General features: G+C 45.5%; 1 protein-coding gene across 1 annotated transcript in view; it reads left to right on the top strand.

Annotated features, from left to right (window-relative positions):
- Positions 1-17944, top strand: part of EPHX2 (epoxide hydrolase 2) — a 61027-nt gene that overhangs the window by 24024 nt on the left and 19059 nt on the right. The window contains exons 8-12 of the mRNA XM_059372746.1: positions 895-973; positions 4086-4120; positions 6549-6575; positions 8820-8905; positions 12271-12382. Of these exons, the coding sequence (XP_059228729.1) occupies positions 895-973; positions 4086-4120; positions 6549-6575; positions 8820-8905; positions 12271-12382 (339 nt within the window). The remainder of the gene's footprint in view (positions 1-894; positions 974-4085; positions 4121-6548; positions 6576-8819; positions 8906-12270; positions 12383-17944) is intronic.

The following is a 17944-nucleotide window of genomic DNA, read 5'->3' as shown; positions in this document are numbered from 1 at the left end:
AAGAAGAAGCTGAAACCTGGGGCACCTGAGTGGCTCAGCGGGTTAAAACCTCTGTCTTCGGCTCAGGTCATGATCCCAGGGTCCTGGGATCGAGCCCCTCGTCGGGCTCTCTGCTCAGCGGGGAGCCTGCTTCCTCCTCTCTCTCTGCCTGCTTCTCTGCCTACTTGTGATCTCTGTCTGTCAAATAAATAAACAAAATATTTAAAAAAAAAAAAAAAACTGGAACCTTGGGGCACCTGGGTGGCTCAGTCAGTTAAACATCTGTCTTCAGCTTAGGTCATAATCCCAGGGTCCTGGGATCGAGCCCCGCATCGGACTCCTTGCTCAGTGGTGAAGCTGCTTCTCCTTCACCCTCTGCCCTTTCCCCAGCTCATGCTCACTCTCTCCCATGCTCTCTGTTTCTCTCTCTCAAATAAATAAATAAATAATAAAGTATTTTTTAAAAAAAGAAGCCGAAACCTTACAGTGGAGCGTCATCTCCAACGATGACTGTGATACCTCAGAAATGTTGGAGCCAGAGATGGGTCCAGACTTCAGAGCTGTGCTAGACAACATGCCATCTTTGCAGATGAGAAGAAGGCAGATTCCAGTATTCCTTATGCCACCTGCTGGGAAATCTTTGTAATGAATATAGAAATCTCCAAGGTCTTTGCTAGGAAAAGTGCTCTCTTAGATGTAGTAGTATTAGATGCAGTACACAGACCTTACCACTGTCCATGTCAGCCCTATCCAGGTGGGCTCATTCCAGCCTCATGGCAAGGATCCCAGATAGTGCTACAGGGCACTTTGAGTTGAGCCATTTACAAGACCGTGGATAGAAAGAGGCAAAGAAGGAGTGTCTGTAAAAGACTGATGAGACCACTCTTGGGTGTCCCTGAACTCTTTGTTTTCCAGATCCCTGCTCTGGCTCAGGCAGGTTTCCGGGTACTAGCTCTGGACATGAAAGGCTATGGAGAGTCGTCAGCTCCTCCTGGTAGGTTAACTGTCTCCCAGCTGCCCTGTGTTGGTTATCCCTCTGACTGTCTAAGCTCTCCAACTGTACTCTCTCCCTCTGGTCCCAGGTCAGAGTGGACAGCCCTTAGAGGGAGTCCGGCTTTTCCCTTCTCTTCTCCTGTAGTGACCCTTGTCTGTACCCTTTGGGCTCAGATGTCTCTGCTCCCGTACTCTGAATGAATACAAGAGACCCAGTTGCCTGTGCCGAGAGGAAATCTCGTGCTGGATGTGGGGTATAGGATGTATAGAACTTTTATAGAACTTTTCCTGTCCAGCAGAACTCTGTACCATTAAGCACTAATTCCCCATTCCCCTTTCCCTAGCCCCTTGGCAACTACCCTTCTGCTCTCTAGGAATTGGACTACTCCAGACATTTCTAAGTGGATGATAGAAAATTTATCCTTTTGTGACTGGCTGATTTCGCTTAGCATAATGTCTTCAACATTCATCCATCTTGTAGCATATATCACAATTTCCTTCCTCTTTAAGGCCAAATAATATTTCATAGAATGTACAGACCACATTTTGTTTATCCACCCTTCTACCGATTGACATTTGGTTTTCCTCCACCTTCTGGCTGAAATGAATTATGCTGCTGTGAACATGGATGTGCAGATATCTGCTTGAGTTCCTCCTTTGCAATTCTTTGGGCTGTATACCCATAAGTGGAGTTTCTGGATCTTATGGCACTTGGTAGGCCAGATCCTTAACCCAGTGTTTATGGATCCCAGATGGCATCTATCTGAGAATGGACACTGGGGGCCTATGAACCCGAGTCCATGTATGGGTTTACAAGCACTTTCCTGGGGCGAGGGAGTCTGCTGCTTTTATTGGTTTCAGGGAGGGTCTCAGTCTCAAAATTGTTAATAAGCTCCCCAGGTGGAGAGAGGAATATGATGCAATCAGCCATGCTGCTGGCAGCGGTGCCCAGTGAGCCAGACCAGCTGCTCACCACCCCTTCTCTGAGCTGCTTCCCCCATGTTTAGGGCAAACTTGTCGAGGTTGAAGCCAGCTGATGGAAACTGGCACTCGGGTAACCAACCAGACCATTCAGCCTGTCATGACCGGGGAGTGTGCCATGATTGTTCCCTAATTGCCATGGTTCCTACTCCGCGGCCGCTTACTACCTCTTCCATGGTGCATAGGCACTTCAGACAAAAAGAAAGCTTCTTGTCCAGACAGCCGAGAAAGACAGTGAAGGTTTTTTTTTTTTTTTCCCCAATTTAATTATTAAAATGTCTATTTTCATTCAGGTAGACCATGATCTTCCCTGAATCCTCTAGGGATAATTTAGTAATTAATTTATCATTCAAACCAGAACACCATTAAAAGTAAAAGAAACGCTATGAGTAATAACACACATAAACAGAACTGTTCTGGATGAAGTTAGACTTATAGTTATCCATACTCTAATTATAACTACTTTTTAACAAAAACAACTATTTACAACTATTTTAACAAAAACAACTATTGCCTGGGTGGCTTAGTCGGTTGAGCGACAGACTCCTGGTTTTAGCTAAGGTCGTGGTCTCAGGGCTGTGAGGTCAAGCCCCCTGTCAGGTTCCATGCTCAGTGCAGAGTCTGCTTGAGATTCTCGCTCTCCCTCTCCCTCTGACTCTCCCCCATCCCATGCTCGAGTTCTCTCTCTCTCTCTCTCTAAAATAAATAAAATCTTGGGGCGCCTGGGTGGCTCAGTGGGTTAAAGCCTCTGCCATTGGCTCAGGTCATGATCCCAGGGTCCTGGGATCGAGCCCCGCTTCGGGCTCTCTGCTCAGAGGGGAGCCTGCTTCCTCCCTCTCTCTCTGCCTGCCTCTCTCCCTACTTGTGATCTCTGTCTGTTAAATAAAATCTTAAAAAAAAAAATTAAAAATTAAATTAAATTAAATCTTAAAAAAAGGAAACAATAATTTACATGTTAACTATTGCTGAAGGTAACATATAACATGAGTTCTAAAGCCAAGTGTGATCATTTGGAATGCATACATACACACTGCAGATCATTTGTATATAAATTTTTTATCATTTGACAATTCATTTTAAATAACAAATTGTTTCCCCTTAAAACTGTGAAGCTGTTGTCCCACTATTTTCTATCTTCCCTTGTTGCTATTCAAAGATCCCATGCCATTCAGATCCACGAGTCTGTCTATGACTTTTTTTTCCCCTGTACCTTCAGTACCTTTAGGATCTTTATCTTCTTGTGTTATAAAAGTTTATGGTATTGTGCCATGACATGGGTCTCTTTTCATCCACTTCTCTGGGTACATTTATCTTTCAGTTCTTGAAAGTTTACTTGAATTATTTTTCTGATAATTTTTTTTCTTCGGTTATTTGTTGTTGTTGTTTGTTTGTTTTGTTTTGTTTTGTTGCCTCCTGGAATATAGCTGCTGCTGTTAAAATATTCATACTACCCAAAATGATCTATAGATTCTGGGAAATCCCTATCAAAATCCAATAGCATTTTTTACAGAAATAGGAAAAAACAATTCTACAATTAATATGGATCCACAAAAGACCCCATATAGTCAAATCAGTCTCTAGAAAGAACAAAGCTGGATGACTCACATTTCCTGATTTCAAAATATATTACAAAGTTACAATAGTCAAAACAATGTGCTATTGGTGTAAAGACAGACATATAGCCAATAGAACAGAGTAAAGCCCAGAAATAAATCCACACATGTACAGGCAGTAGATCCTTGACATAGGTGTCTAGGACATACACTAGGGAAAGGACAGTCTCTTCAATAAATGATGCTAGGAAGTTGGATATCCACATGCACAAGGATAAAATCAGACCCTTACCTTACACCATACCCAAAAATCAACTTAAAATGGGTGGAAAACTTAAATGTAAGACCTGAAACTAAAACTTTTAGAAGAAAACATGGGTGAAAATCTCATGACATTGATTTTGGTGATGATTTCACGGGCGTGATAACAAAAGCACAGGCAACAAAAACAAAAATAAACAAGGAGACATCATCAATCTAATGATTTAATAAGATACCTATTTTTGGACAAAGGGGGCCTTTTTGTTGATAATTTTCAATCATGTGAATTAACTGTATTTCTTTTATTTCTAAATGCAGAAATAGAAGAATATTCCATGGAAGTGTTATGCCAGGTAAGAGATCTTTGGGTAACATTTGTGACATTTTTACCAATATAAGTGTGGGTATTCATCTACCATCCTAAGAAAAGATTTCACAGCATTTGGGTATAAAAGTCTTACTGTAAGTTAAGATGGCATTTCAAAATGATAGCTAACATGTACTATCTATCAGTTACTATTGTAAGCCATTGGATAGAAGAGGAAACTGAATCATGAGGAGGTAAAGTAATTGCCTGAGGTCAACAGCTAGTAGAGCCAGGTCTGAATCCTGAGAGAGCTCCCACGTCCCTCCTCATGGCCACTCCACCATCTTGCCTTTCCATCCTGAGAATTGCAAAAATCACCTTACTTTGGTAGAGATGTTGTTGGATAGTCTGGGGAGTGTGTGGCTTGGCAGCTGTAATGGCGCTCCCATTCTAAGTGAAGCATGAGCACCATTGGGGAGAGGCCCTATCTCAGAGCTTATCAAGGCTGAGGTAAGGAGACTGGTAGCCAAGCCTCCCATCAGCCAGAGGACAAAAGGGGCCAAGGGGAAGGCACAGTGTCTTGGTTGGCCATAAAACTGGTGGTGCTGGGGATGCCTGGGTGGCTCAGTCAGTTGGGCACCTTCAGCTCCAGTCATGATCCCAGGAGTCCTGGGATCGAGCCCCACATCGGGCTCTTTGCTCCACGGGGAGCCTGCTTCTCCCTCTCCCTCTGCCCCCTCCTACCACCCCTTGTACTTACTCTTGTTCTCTCTGTGAAATAAATAATTTTTTAAAAAAATCTAAAAAAACCCCTAGCAATACTGCTAATTATGCTAAATTTACAAAAAGTCTCCGTGTAGGAGTCATAGATCTGTTCGGACTGTCCCCCAGCCAGGCCCACATGCAGGCTTTGGCGCCTTTTAAAAGGAGCCTTGATAAAATCTGACTTTCCAGTTAGGGTTGTCCTTCCTTCCTCAGTTTCCAGGTCCTTACCTCTTCTGCTCTGCCACTTCTGATCTTGCTCCTATCTCCCCTGAAATCCTGCTAAGATCTCACCAGCAACCCTGTGGGGGGGCCTCTACCCATCTCCCTAACATTCCTTCACTGGACCCCTGCTTGTTTCTGTCGAAATCAGTTCTTAAGACAGGTAAATCAGGTTGCTTCAGGTCACTTGACATAACTTCCCTCCTGAAGAAGGTCCTTAGACTAAGACAAGCAAGATAAACCTGTGATGCTCCCATCCTCTGGCTCCACCCTTGAAAGTGATTGCTATGTACACTACTAGGTAGGTATTCACCCAAAAGAATTAAAAATCTATGTCCACCAAAAACCTGGACATGAATGTTCATTAAAAAGTGTAAACTGCCTCAATGTTTCATCAGCTGATGAATGGATAAAAGCATGTGGCATATCCATGCAATGGAACATTATTCGCCACAAACAGGTGTGAAATCATGATGCATGCTTCAACATGAATGAACCTCACAAACCTTATGCTAGGATAAGCCAGTCACAAAAGGCCACATGCTGTATAATTGCATTGTTATGAAGTCTCCAGAAGAGGTCATTCCATGGTGACAGAAATGAAATTAGTGGTTGCCCAGGGCTCAGGGGAATGAGGAACAGGAGTCCCTGTTAATGGGCATAGGGTTTCCTTTTGGCGTGGTGAAATGTTCTCTAACTACATAGCAGTGAGGACCTCACAGCTCTGACCACAGTAAAATCCGGTGAATCACACATTTTAAAAGGGTGAATTTTACGGTATGTGAATCATCTCAGTAGCGCTGTCATTTGAAAAATTAGCACAGTATTTCCATGTAAAATTTTATTTAAAATACCCTATATAGGGCGCCTGGGTGGCTCAGTTGGTTAAGTGACTGCCTTCGGCTCAGATCATGATCCTAGGGTCCCGGGATCGAGTCCCACATCAGGCTCTGCTGCTCCCTCTGACCCTCCCCCTTCTCCTGCTCTCTCTCTCTCATTCTTTTTCTCTCAAATAAATAAATAAAATCTTCTAAAAAATTTTCTAAAAAAAAAATAAATAAAATACCCTGTATAAATTTTAATAACCCATATAATCTTGAAATGGAGGGTTGTAGGAAACTGAATGAAGAACCATAATACTGCTTATCCTCAAGCATGCACAAAAACCCTTTTCTCAACGTTCCCCCAAAGAAACTGAAACCACTTTTTTCTCAACCATAATTCCTTAATGTTGTGGGCCAGTCTATCATACAACTGTTACTTATTTTAGAATAGGTACCTTTAAGGAATCATGAACCTATTCTCTGTATGTCTCTAGTCTTAGGATTCCAACTTAGGGGTGTTGGAATGCAGGGCAGAGGTTAGGGCTTCCACATGTGAGCTTGGGGAAGACACAGTGCAGCCCCTAACAAAGAAGACACAGGAATTCGCCTCGGGAAGCAGTTGAGATGGGTGCGTACAACTTCTGAATGGTCTGTTTTCTTTCTTAGGAGATGGTAACCTTCCTGGATAAGTTGGTGAGTAATTATTTTGAACTGATCTCTGGAAACTTCTGTTTGGGTGGGCAGTTCAGGATGCAGCCTTTGAAGGTGTCTGCAGGTAGAACCCCTGAGGAGAGTGGCGAGGGCAGGAACAAGGACACTCTGGGGCCGTGGGAGGCAGGGTCGTTGGTCAAGAACAATTATAAGCACAGAGGTGGCAAAGTGTGTGGAGAAGAGTGTAGTGCCAAGTTTGTTGCGTTCGTTTGTTCCACGGAAAGCATTTTCCAGGGAACAGGATACCTCTTCTCGGCTTTGAGTCAGGGTAAAGAGCTTTGCTTGTGCCCAGAAGTTTGGAAACTACCCTATATCCTATAGACTAACATGTCCAACTTTTTATGATTGATACCCCTTTAGAAATACCTCAGATCAAATGCCTTCAGGTAATCTTGTTTGGAATGACAGTGGCAGACACAAAGCAGGTCAACTATGGTGATGGGAGACTGTACTTTTGCTTTTTTACTTACAGGAGATGGAGATAGTCCACTTCTGCCATCCTCGGTTAGGTCACGGTGGTGGGGTGAGGACACAGTGACCTGGACTGAGGGGGAGAAGGGTTAAGCCAGGACGGTGACAGTGGAGGGACAGCTGAGAGAGAACCTGAAAACAGTGATATGGAACCTGTTCATTGAATGTAAGGGTCAGGAGGAGAATTCCAGATGACTAAGTATCTACCCCTGAATTCCATTCAGTGGCTGGGCATAGGGGTAGATACTGTAGGAAATGAGGCAAAGATATCATGGTCCCTGCCCTATCCAGATTCTCAGTCCCACAGAATTGGCTTTGGACCCTTTGAGAATGCCAGGGACATCTAGGAGGGCATGGTCCAGTGTGACCACCCCAGTTCTGACTCCAGAGTGACCTCCCATCTAGATTTCCAGCTGGCTGAGACAGTCTCTGACTCTCTTGGAAGAGAGCCATTGGGGTTGCTGGCAGGCTGGGGTAGGTTTTGCTCCATGGCCCAGGCACTCCTGGGATGCCGAGGGAGGAAGCTGGGCCCATGACGGGTGAGGTGGTGGTCCTCCACGTGGAGGTGGTGGCTGAAGCCATGGGAGTAGATGACAGGACTGAGGGCTGCTGAGCCGTGAAGTGCTCCCATGTGACAGGAGAGGAAGGAGTGGACTCACTGAAGGGAGAAAAGAGTCTAGAAAAAATATTGTCAACAGAAGCCCAGGGAAGAACATTTCAAAGGAAATGTCTGATGCCGCAGGATGGTCAGAAGAGTGAGAGCTGAGGCGGGGCGGGGGGGTGGGGTGGTCTATTTTAAGTGATGAATAGCCTTTACGAGGAAGTTTCAGTGGACTCGGGTCACAGGGAAAAAAACCAGGCTGCAGGGACTTAGGAAGATCGCCAGAGAGGCCACTAGAGTAGATCATTGCGAGAAGCTGGGCATGGAGAAGGCAGAAGCATGGCAGGGAGCTGAGCCAGGGAGCCACTTTTCAAAGTTGTGTGGCAAGACTGGCGAGGCCCTGAAAGGCTCTGATGTGGCTGAATGTGGTCAGCGGGGTGGGGTGGTGGTCAGGAGAGCCTGATTTTAAGTTAGAGAGGCCTGGGTCTGAATGACCATCCACGTGGCCTCGGGTAAGTCGCGTAACCACTGCAAGCCTCTTTCCCTACTGGTAAAGTGTGTGTGAGAAGGTTATGGAGGAATTCCAATCAAGAGGTGTAGGCACTAAGCCCGGTGCCTTGGACATAGTAGGGCCTCTACAAAAGGGAGCTGTTCTTATTCATTGTTGGCAGCAGCATTAGAAAGGAGGCTGCAGGTAGGGAGGGAAGGGTTAAAGATGCCTTGGAGGTGTCAGTGGTTAGTTAAGGGAGGGAAGATCCCAAAAGAGAGGGGAGTAGAATCATAATCACTCAATGAAAGACGGACATGGAACACAAGGAGGTGAGTCATACCAACTTGAATACAAAAAGTAGGAAAAGAGGTGAAATGAATTTCGATTTGAGGGAAGGTAGAGAAGAGGAGGGAATTTGGAGTCTGTGGCCTTAGGCTTCTGAGAAAATAGAAAAGATGAATCATCTGTAGAGTCTCCATGGAGCCGGTATGTGTGGGAAGGGAGGCTTGAAGAGGGTGGACATAATAGTGTAGGTTGATGGAGGAGGAGGAGTCCTAGGAAGTGAACAAAAGGTTTGCCGACTGAGGGTTTGGGCCAACAGGTTTTGGGCCTACAAGGCTGTGGAGCCTGCCCATATTCATCTCCCGTCTCTGTCCTTCTCTAGGGCATCCCTCAAGCGGTGTTCATTGGCCATGATTGGGGAGGCATGCTGGTATGGAACATGGCTCTCTTCTACCCTGAGAGAGTGAGGTAATTAGGCCTCAGGCACCAAGAATTTGGATTTGAATTCCTATTAGTATTCTCCCTCAGGTCTTGAACTCCAGTAAACTTTTTGAAAACATATAGGTTATCTGAGAAGGCAACAAACACCTAGCTTCTCAGTGCCTGGTGACCCCTTAATAAGGAGGGTTTAAGGAGCTAATGTCTTAGGAAGCAAGGCCTGTCCCAGGTACTGGTATTGGGACAGCTAACTCAGGGCCTGGGTCGCCAGTGGGAATGCAGGAGCATGGTGGTAGACTTCGGGGGGAGTGGGTGAGGCAGCGAGGGTGGTGGGGTTATAGAAGGGAGTGCCAGAAGAAACTTCGGTCCTGGGCTGGGAGTCAGGAAACATGGCTTTCAATTTTGCCCTGAACTGGCTTTGTGACACATCACTTCGTTCATTAGGCCTTGGGTTTCCTCAACCACAGAGGGGTAATGGTAACTCCTTTCAACTGTATGGCCTGCAAAATGCTATGTCAAGTTAGGATGGCATTTCGTGACCGCCATGACTTCATTCCTAATCATTCTTAGCATGGCATCAGGGCTTTTGGCAGCAGCTTTTGGACCCAGAGAGGCAGGTGGTCTTCGTGGCTGGCAACCGTGGTAGAAGTCTGCATCACCTCCCATTTCAGCCTGGGATCTTAGCAAATTAAATAAACACCATGCTTCCCAGCCACCAAATGATTCCAGTCACTTTTTACTTGGTGGCATTTATAAGAGCAGAAACACTGGGGGTCTTGGTTCAGCCCAGCATCAGCTCAAATGGCACGATGATATCAGAGCCCAAAAAGAGCAAATACCTCCCAAAATATTTAAAAGTTTTAAAAACTTTTTTTTTTTTTTTAAAGTTGTTGCACTCTTGTTTGTCTGATCTCTTTAGCTTCTCTCTCCTGTTTTTCATTCAGAGTTGACATAAGAACTCAGCTCTTAGGAATCAGGTCTCTAGGAAGTTACTGTACAGACTGTATTAGATACTTCTTGAAGGAGCAAAGGGAAGTAGAGCAACACGCTTATGATCTCAACTTTGAAGGAAGTGAAACACCGTCTTGATGTTTTATGAAGCCTAGTCTTTGTCTCTCCCATGAGAATTTGAGAATATTTAACATGAGCCCAGTGAAGTTGTACCCAGAGTAACATTAGGTCTGAGACAGGCAAGTGTGGTGTGCATTCCTGGTCCTCTTCTCATTGTTCTGTTTCCGTCCCTTCTGCCATTGGTTTGGTAGTAGTTGCTCCTTCTCCATCTGTGCGTATCAAAACGACCCTGTTACTGCCTTCCTGGGGGGCAAGAAGAAGCCAGGACTCCCTTCTGGGGCTGTCTTTGGTGGGACACAGCATCTCTCTCCTGGGCAAAGCTGATTCTAAGAATATTGTTGAGGTTGATCTTCACCTTTCCGGCCAGAAAATGAATGAAAGAGGGGGACAAGCCCACCTTTAATGTGGACTATTTCTTTAAATCCTTGGTTTTGGCATTCTACTCAGATTAACTGCAGGAACCTATTTAATGTAAGGGTCTACTCATGTGTGTGGCCAAGAATACCTTTTTTATAATCCTTTTTTATATCCTTTCTTTGACAGTCATCTGGAGATTCTGTTTCCAAAAAGAGGCTGTGGTTTAGCATTTTCCAATCTTAATGCTGTTGGCAGCAGCAGTTATATGCTAACATCTCTGTATGCTAACATGTGGTGATGATAATTTTCTTATACATGGAATAAACGGTATGTCAAGGCAATTGAAAAGAAAACTTTAGTCTGCTCAGAATATTTAGAAAAAGCTAGAATTTCTTGAGTTGTGATTTAAGTAATGCTTAAAATAGGTTCACTCTGGTAACATGAGAAACCTTTAGGTGTTGGTATAACTTACTTTATAGCCTAATTTGCACTGTCTAATGATGGCTATTGAACATTTGAAATGTGGTTGATTCGAAATATCTTACTAATACTTGTTGAATCAATTACTTGTTCAAATTATTAATATTATTAATAAAATTATTAATATTTTAGAAATATGTCAAATATTACTCAAGTAACATTAGACTTTAATATTAATTAACATGTAATTGATATAAAATACTCTAATATTTCATCTCACATATTTCTTTTTATGTGTTTTAATTGGCTAATGGAAAATTTAAGTGATATGTGTGGTTTACATTATTCTTCTGTTGGTTGGCACTGGTTAAATCTCAGCACTTCTTTCCCTGATGACTTCATTTGTCCTTTGTTATCCCATTCCTCCTAGTTTATGTCTTCCCCAGATATTCTCTTCTCTCCTCCTTAATTATCTCTTGGGAAGGCGTTTCACTAGGATCAGAGTGGGCATGGGATCCCTTACTGATGAGCAAGGCTAACCATGGTCCTGGCTGACTTTTGTCAGCCCTGCCCCCTCTCAGATATAGCCTTCTCTCGTTTTCCTCTCACTGCCATCCTGTTGCTCTTGGGTGACTAATGCAGTGGTGTGCTGGCCCTCTCCCTGCTTCTGGCATCCCTCTCTGCCTCTATGTCATGTATCACTGCTTGATACATCACTTCCTGACTGCAACTTCAGTCTGCTCCTCCCTTCTTCTCAGAAGCCCTTATGGTTTTCTTGGTTGTCTGGTAGCATCTAATCCAGACTCGAGGCTCTTCATGTCCAGGCTCCCACTTGCCTCACTGGCTTTATTTCATAAGATGCCCCATTAAACACTTGGCCTCTGGCCACATAGATTCTTTGTGCAAACTTAGCTGCAAGCTTTGCCCGCTTCTAGAATTTGCTTGTACTACCCCATGATGTTTCCCTTATAGTATCATTTCCCCTTCACTCTACTCTTCCACCCCTAAAAGCCAGGTTCTCTCTTTTCCATGAGATCTTCCATGATATCCAGATCTAGAAAGTCTTGGTCTCCTTGAACTCCCATGGTGCTTAGGCTATTCTGAATGGCTCATATCACAGTCTGTCTTGTAATATAGTCACGGGCATATTTGTCTAGCTTCTTAAGATTATAATAAGCTCTTCAAGTATTGATTTTAGATCTTCTCTACCCTAGAATATAGCATGGAATTAACTCAACACAGAGTTAAGTGAGGGAAGAAAGGAAGGAAGGAGTGAATGCATTTTTAGAAACTATAATCTAATGAAGGTTGATATACTGCACGTAATGTATATGTTTGTGTCTGTGTATCTTTGTCTCAGACAAGAAGGTGAGAAATGCTGAAAAAAACCACTGGGCTAGGAGTCAAGAAATCAGAGTGTTGACCCCCTTCTTGCACACGGCTGGTGTGAGACCTTGTGCACGTCCACTTCCTGCTCAGAGCTTCCTTTATGATTCTTACAGACTGTCTTCTTACAGGGTCTGTGTCTTGTTGTCTTTTTTCCACAGGGCAGTGGCCAGTTTGAATACTCCCTTCATACCGGCAAATCCCAATGTGTCCCCAATGGAGAGAATCAAAGCCAATCCTGTTTTTGATTATCAGCTCTACTTCCAAGAACCAGTAAGTTTGGGACCCTGAGCACTACGATCCCAGCAAGGTTTTTGTTCTTCTTTCCCCTTTGTCTTTCTTTCTCCCTATTGGATTGGTTTTCTCCATGCCCTTTAATTTTCCATGGCATTCGTCAGAGATCTTACACATGGGCTCAGGTGAAAGGCACTGCATAGCTCGGCCGGTCCTTCCCAGGTGACGAAACATTTCTGTGTGTGCATATTTGGGGTGGCGAGGGGAAGGGAGTGGGGGTGACAGTGCGGTGCATTCTCCTGTTTCTCTGAAATTATGGAGTGGGAGGCTGAGTGCTGGTTTGGAGCTGTCTTCCCTCAATTCTGTGGCTGAGAGGCTGATGAAGCCCACCTCTGGTTGGGGACAGCTCCTGGACTCTTGCTGGAGACCTGGTCCCTCACTTGCTGAGGAGTGTGGTTTGTGATTACAGGAGCACCAGAGCCTAAACGCCCTACTCCAGGCCCCATGTGTGCTTTGAGATATGTGGGAGGTTTCTGGGTATCACCTCATGTGACACAAAGCCTAAGGTGCCCGTCAAAGATTCCCTCTGGACCTTGGGTTGACACCGTGATGGGGTTTCATTGTCACCTTCAGGGGGATTTGCTGAGAGCAGCACTGGGGTAAGCATCATCTGGCCTCATTAGGGGAGGACGCCTGCCACTCATCCACTCGTGGACTCTGGACCCTAATGTCCAGCTACATCTGCGTAATTCCAGAAAGGATAAGAGATGCTTCTTTCACATGCCTAAGAGAGAAGGATGAATTGAGTTAATAAAGAACACAAGAGCATCCCCTGCTTCTCTCACCCAGACCGTGCCCTTGCTGCTCACAGGAGGTACCGTCCCCAGCAAGGGCCGTAGCCATCCCAGTTACAATTTAGGAAGTAACTGTTCTCTAAGAATGATTTCATGGGCGCCTGGGTGGCTCAGTCGGTTGTCTGACTCATGATTTTGGCTCAGGTCACGATCTTAGGGTTGTGAGATTGAGCCCCAGGTCAGGATCCATACTCAGAGCGGACTCTCCTTGAAATTCTGCCTCTTCCTCTGCTCCTCCCCCACTCTCTCAAATAAATAAATCTCTGGGTGCCTGGGCGGCTCAGTCGGTTAAGTGTCTGCCTTCAGCTCAGGTCATGATCCCAGGGTTTCTGCTCAGCAGGGAGTCTGCTCCCTCTGCTCCTCCCACCACCCCGCTCCAGCTCGCTCTCCCCATTTCTGTCTCTCAAAAATAAATAAATAAATAAATAAAAATTAAAATGTAAGGAAGTAAATCTTTTAAAAAAAAAAAAGGCACACACATACACACAAAGAACAATTTTAATTGATAAGATGGTGCCTTCAAAGAGAAACATTTTTTTAAAAGATCTCGTTTATGTACTTATTTAAGAGAGATAGAGTGATTGCCAAGGGAGGGATAGAGGGAGAGGGACAAGCAAACTCCATGCTGAGCACAGAGCCCGACACAGGGCTGGATCCCACAACCCTGAAATCATGACCTGAGCTATAACCAAGAGTTGGACGCATAACTGACTGAGTCACGCAGGCGCCCCTGGAAGAGGAACTTTTTGATGCAGCAGGACTCGTCCAGTAAGACGCCAGAAGCCCCCAGCAACATCATGCACCATGTAACACATCCTTCACTGAGGCCCACCCTTCCTGTGCCCAGAGTGTGAGAAGTGGTGAGCTCCCTCCGGCTTGAACTCAATCACTCAATCTTTAATTAGTTCAAAGTCATCTTGAGCTTGAAGGATGGATTAGATGGTGTGTTAGTCACCTGGGGCTACTGTAACAAAGTGCCATAGACTGGTGCGCATAAACAGTAGCATTTATTATCTCATAGTTCTGGAAGCCAGAAGTCCGAGGTCCAAGTGGCTGCATGGTTGGTTTCTTCTAAAGTCTCTCTCCTTGGTTTGTAGATGGCCCCCACCCTTGGTGTGTCCTCCCAAGGCATTTCCTCTATGTCTGTGTGTTCCCGTGCTCAAATTTCCTCTTCTTGCAAGGACACCGGTCCTAGTAGACGAGGGCCTGTCTAAAGACCTCATATTAATTACCTCTTTAAAGACCTCATCTCCAAATATCTTTCCATGTTGAGGTCCTAGGGCTTAGGACTTCTTAGTAATTGGGAGGACACACGGTTCAGCCTATAACAGATGGGTAAGGGGAAAAGGAACATTGTCCCTGGTGAGAGAAATGGGAGGAAGGGGACAGGACAGTGAGGGGAAAGGGTGGGGACCATGAGAAGTGCCCCCTTTGGAAGGCTAGAACAAGTGAGAAAGGAAGGAGGTAAGTGTCCCTGTGGCTTGGACACTAATCTCTGGGCCTGTAGTTGATGTCAAAAGTAGTAGAGTAGAATCCTTTTAGAATCCTTGTAGAATCCTTTGCCTGGTCAAAGATGGCCCTGTGAAAATTATTCCAGCTGGACTGGAAATCAGAATCTCAATGTCAGGTGTGACGTACTGTCTGCCACCCTTTCCCAGGTGCTTTTTTCACCCCTGTGGGTTTCACACTGGAGAAGCCTCTGGTGATGTGGAGAGAAACACAAAGTCTTGGTGCCACCTGTCTTGGTGGTAGCTGCCTTGGCCTTTGGGAACTGGGAAGGGAATAGGGTCCCACCCAAAACTGGGAAGCTGGTGTCTGGATTCCTTTTACCTCTTATTTGGTCCTTTCTCAATCTCTGGCTCTGCTTGGCTTCCACCCACCAAAAGCCCAAACCCCACTACCACCCTCTGTGTGTCCAGAGTACACCTTTCCAGAGGAATCCCCCCATAGACACTTCCATCACCAGCACCCCATGCTTCATAGTGACTTGTCACCTTCTTCCCCAGCCCCCATGCCCCAGGTATGGGCAACAGGCCCTCCATGCTCAGGCCCCAGCTACCTGGCTGCACCGTGTGGGGGATGCAGAGAGCAAGGGAGGGCTCACAACCGCTCCTTTCTCTTCCACGTTTTTTCCTTTTTTCTTCTCATCCCTTTGGAGTCAACATTCATAAGAAGACTCCTTTCTACTGCAGAACAGAGGTGCCCCCTGATGGGGCTGAGGAGTTGAGCATGACAGTGTCAGAAATATCAAGAAAAGACTCAGTATCCATGAATTCATCCAGCAGATGCTTCTGCTCTTGCGGTGTTTGCCAGTGTCAGAGTTGAGGAGCGACGTCTGAGGGTTGGAACAGTTCTCAGAGAAGCAGGCAGGTAACACGTCCCTGGAGAGTCAGGCAGCCACACAGGACCGTCATGAAGGCCCAGCTTGCTCTGGGAGCTCGTAAGAAAACACAGTTCATACCAGAGGAGAGACATTTGAACTAGCCCTCGAAAGACGAATAGGATCCATGTGGGTTGCTCGGGAAGGGAACCAGCCTGAGGGGACAAAGGGCTGAAAAAGCAGAACTTGCTTTAATGTAGGCAAGTTATTTATCTTCCAGAAATACCATGGGACATAAGAGAGCTCCTAACAAAATACTCAGTGATCTGTACAGTGGGTTTCAGAAGGTCTGGAACATCATAAAATTGCCTGCACGATGCACTGTGTGCACGTATTTTCTCAGGGCGGGAATTCCTTCTTCATTTCCTTCAGAACTGTTACGTGTTCAGTACAAGCGAGGAGCAGCTGGAGCCGAAGGGCAGGACCTCAAAGAGCTTTAGTTAATGTGGGTTGTATCTCTTGGTCTCTACCATACTAGATACTGAAATTTTAAAATATTTTTTTACTTAAAAAATAATAATATTGTGCCCAAGTTGATGTAAGTCACACATTTTTAAAAAATAATATCTTCCTTTAAAATTTAGTGGGGGGTGGGGGCGCCTGGGAGGCTCAGTGGCTTAAAACTCTGCCTTCGGCTCAGGTTGTGATCTCAGGGTCCTGGGATCGAGCCTCTGGGAAGCAGGGAGCCTGCTTCCCCCCTCCTCTCTGCCTGCCTCTGTGCCTACTTGTGATCTCTCTCTCTCTCTCTGTGTCAAATAAATAAATAAATAAAATCTTAAAAAAAAAAAAAAAAAGTTTAAAATTTAGTGAGAGGGGAGTGCCTGGGTGGCTCGAGGTCAGTTAAGTGTCCGGCTCAGGTTGTGATCTCAGGGTCGTGAGATTGAGCCCCATGTCAGGCTCTGCGCTGAGTGTTGATCCTTTTTTTTTTTTTTTTTTCTGAGTGTTGATCCTACTTGAGATTTTCTTTCTCCCTCTCTCCCTTTCCCAGGTATATTCTCTCTCTCCTCCCCCTCTCCCTCAATAAGTAAGTAAATAAATATGAAATGAAATGAAATAGGAAAATAAAATAAAATAAAAGCCATGGGCTCAAAATGGCATCACTCAGGTGAAGGCCCCCCAAGTCAGTAAACCAACACTCAGTGCCCAACCTGAGTGCAGTTTTAGCCCCCCCACAAACGTAACCTGTAAGCAGGGATTTCCTGGTCAGCACGAGGAGATCACTGAGGGGCGCCCTCTGTTGCCTCCTAAGGACCACCTTGCCTAGAACAAGGGCTTCTCTGCCCATCATGCCCTGCTTAGCACTCTCTCTGCCTAAACCTTGACTTTTCTGTAGCCCTCTGAGTGCCCTCTACTGGCCAGACAGGGTGCTGTCCGACTCATGAACCGATTAATAAAACCAAATAGATGTTCAAAACATACTTGGTTGAACTTTTGTTATTTAACAACACACATAAAATTTACCACCTGAACCGCTTCTAAGAGTACAGTTCAGTGGCATTAAGTGCATTCGCTTCACTGTACAGCCGTCACCCCCATTCATCCCCAGAAGGTTTTAATCATGCGGATCCCCAGCTGTGCCCAGTGAACATGGACTCCCCCTTCCTTCTTCCCTCGAGCCCCGGGCACCCAGCGTGCCACTTGCCATCTCTGGGCCTAACCACACCAGGTACCTCCTCGAAGTGGAGTCACCCAGGATTTATCTTTTTGGGTCTGGATTATTTCCCTTTATACAACATTCTTACAGCTGTTCCATGTTGTAGCATGTGTCTGACCTTCCTTTTTAGGACTCAGTGATGTTCCACTGTACGTGTGGACTACGTTTCTTTTATCCAGGACACTTTGGTTGTAGCTACTACTGTTTTTCTTTTGTTTTTTAAGATTATTTGTTTATTTCTTTATTTATTTGGCAAAGAGAGACTGAGCACAAGCAGGGGCAGCAGGTAGAGGAAGGAGGAGAAGCAGGCTCCCCGCTGAGCAGGGAGCCCCGTGCAGGACTCTATCCCAGGACCCCGGGATCATGACCTGAGCCGAAGGCAGGCGCTTAATGAGTGAGTCACCCAGGGGCCCTGCACCTATTACTTTGTGAGCATGGTAAGCCAAGTTCTGTTCACAAGTGCACTTTGGTGTCCTCCTGTCTTTCAGCAGAGCAGACAGGGCCTCGAGGGGGTTTACTCACTGGCCCAAGACCAGGTACTGATTGGGTTTGACCTAGCTTTGACTTCAAAGCCTACGTGCCTCCCCCTAAGCCAGCCACACTGTGGGGAGAAGGGGGGGGGAGCTTGGACTTTGTGGTGTGTGCCCTGCTCATCCAAACAGCAGGAGAAGGAGCAAAGCCGGATAAGCTCAAAGGCCAGATAGACAAAAGTG

The sequence above is a fragment of the Mustela nigripes genome, chromosome 1 (genome assembly GCF_022355385.1).
Source record: "Mustela nigripes isolate SB6536 chromosome 1, MUSNIG.SB6536, whole genome shotgun sequence".
Classification (NCBI taxonomy): Eukaryota; Metazoa; Chordata; class Mammalia; order Carnivora; family Mustelidae; genus Mustela; species Mustela nigripes.
The sequence above is the reverse complement of the archived record's forward strand: the minus strand, read 5'-3'. Positions and strand labels throughout refer to the sequence as shown.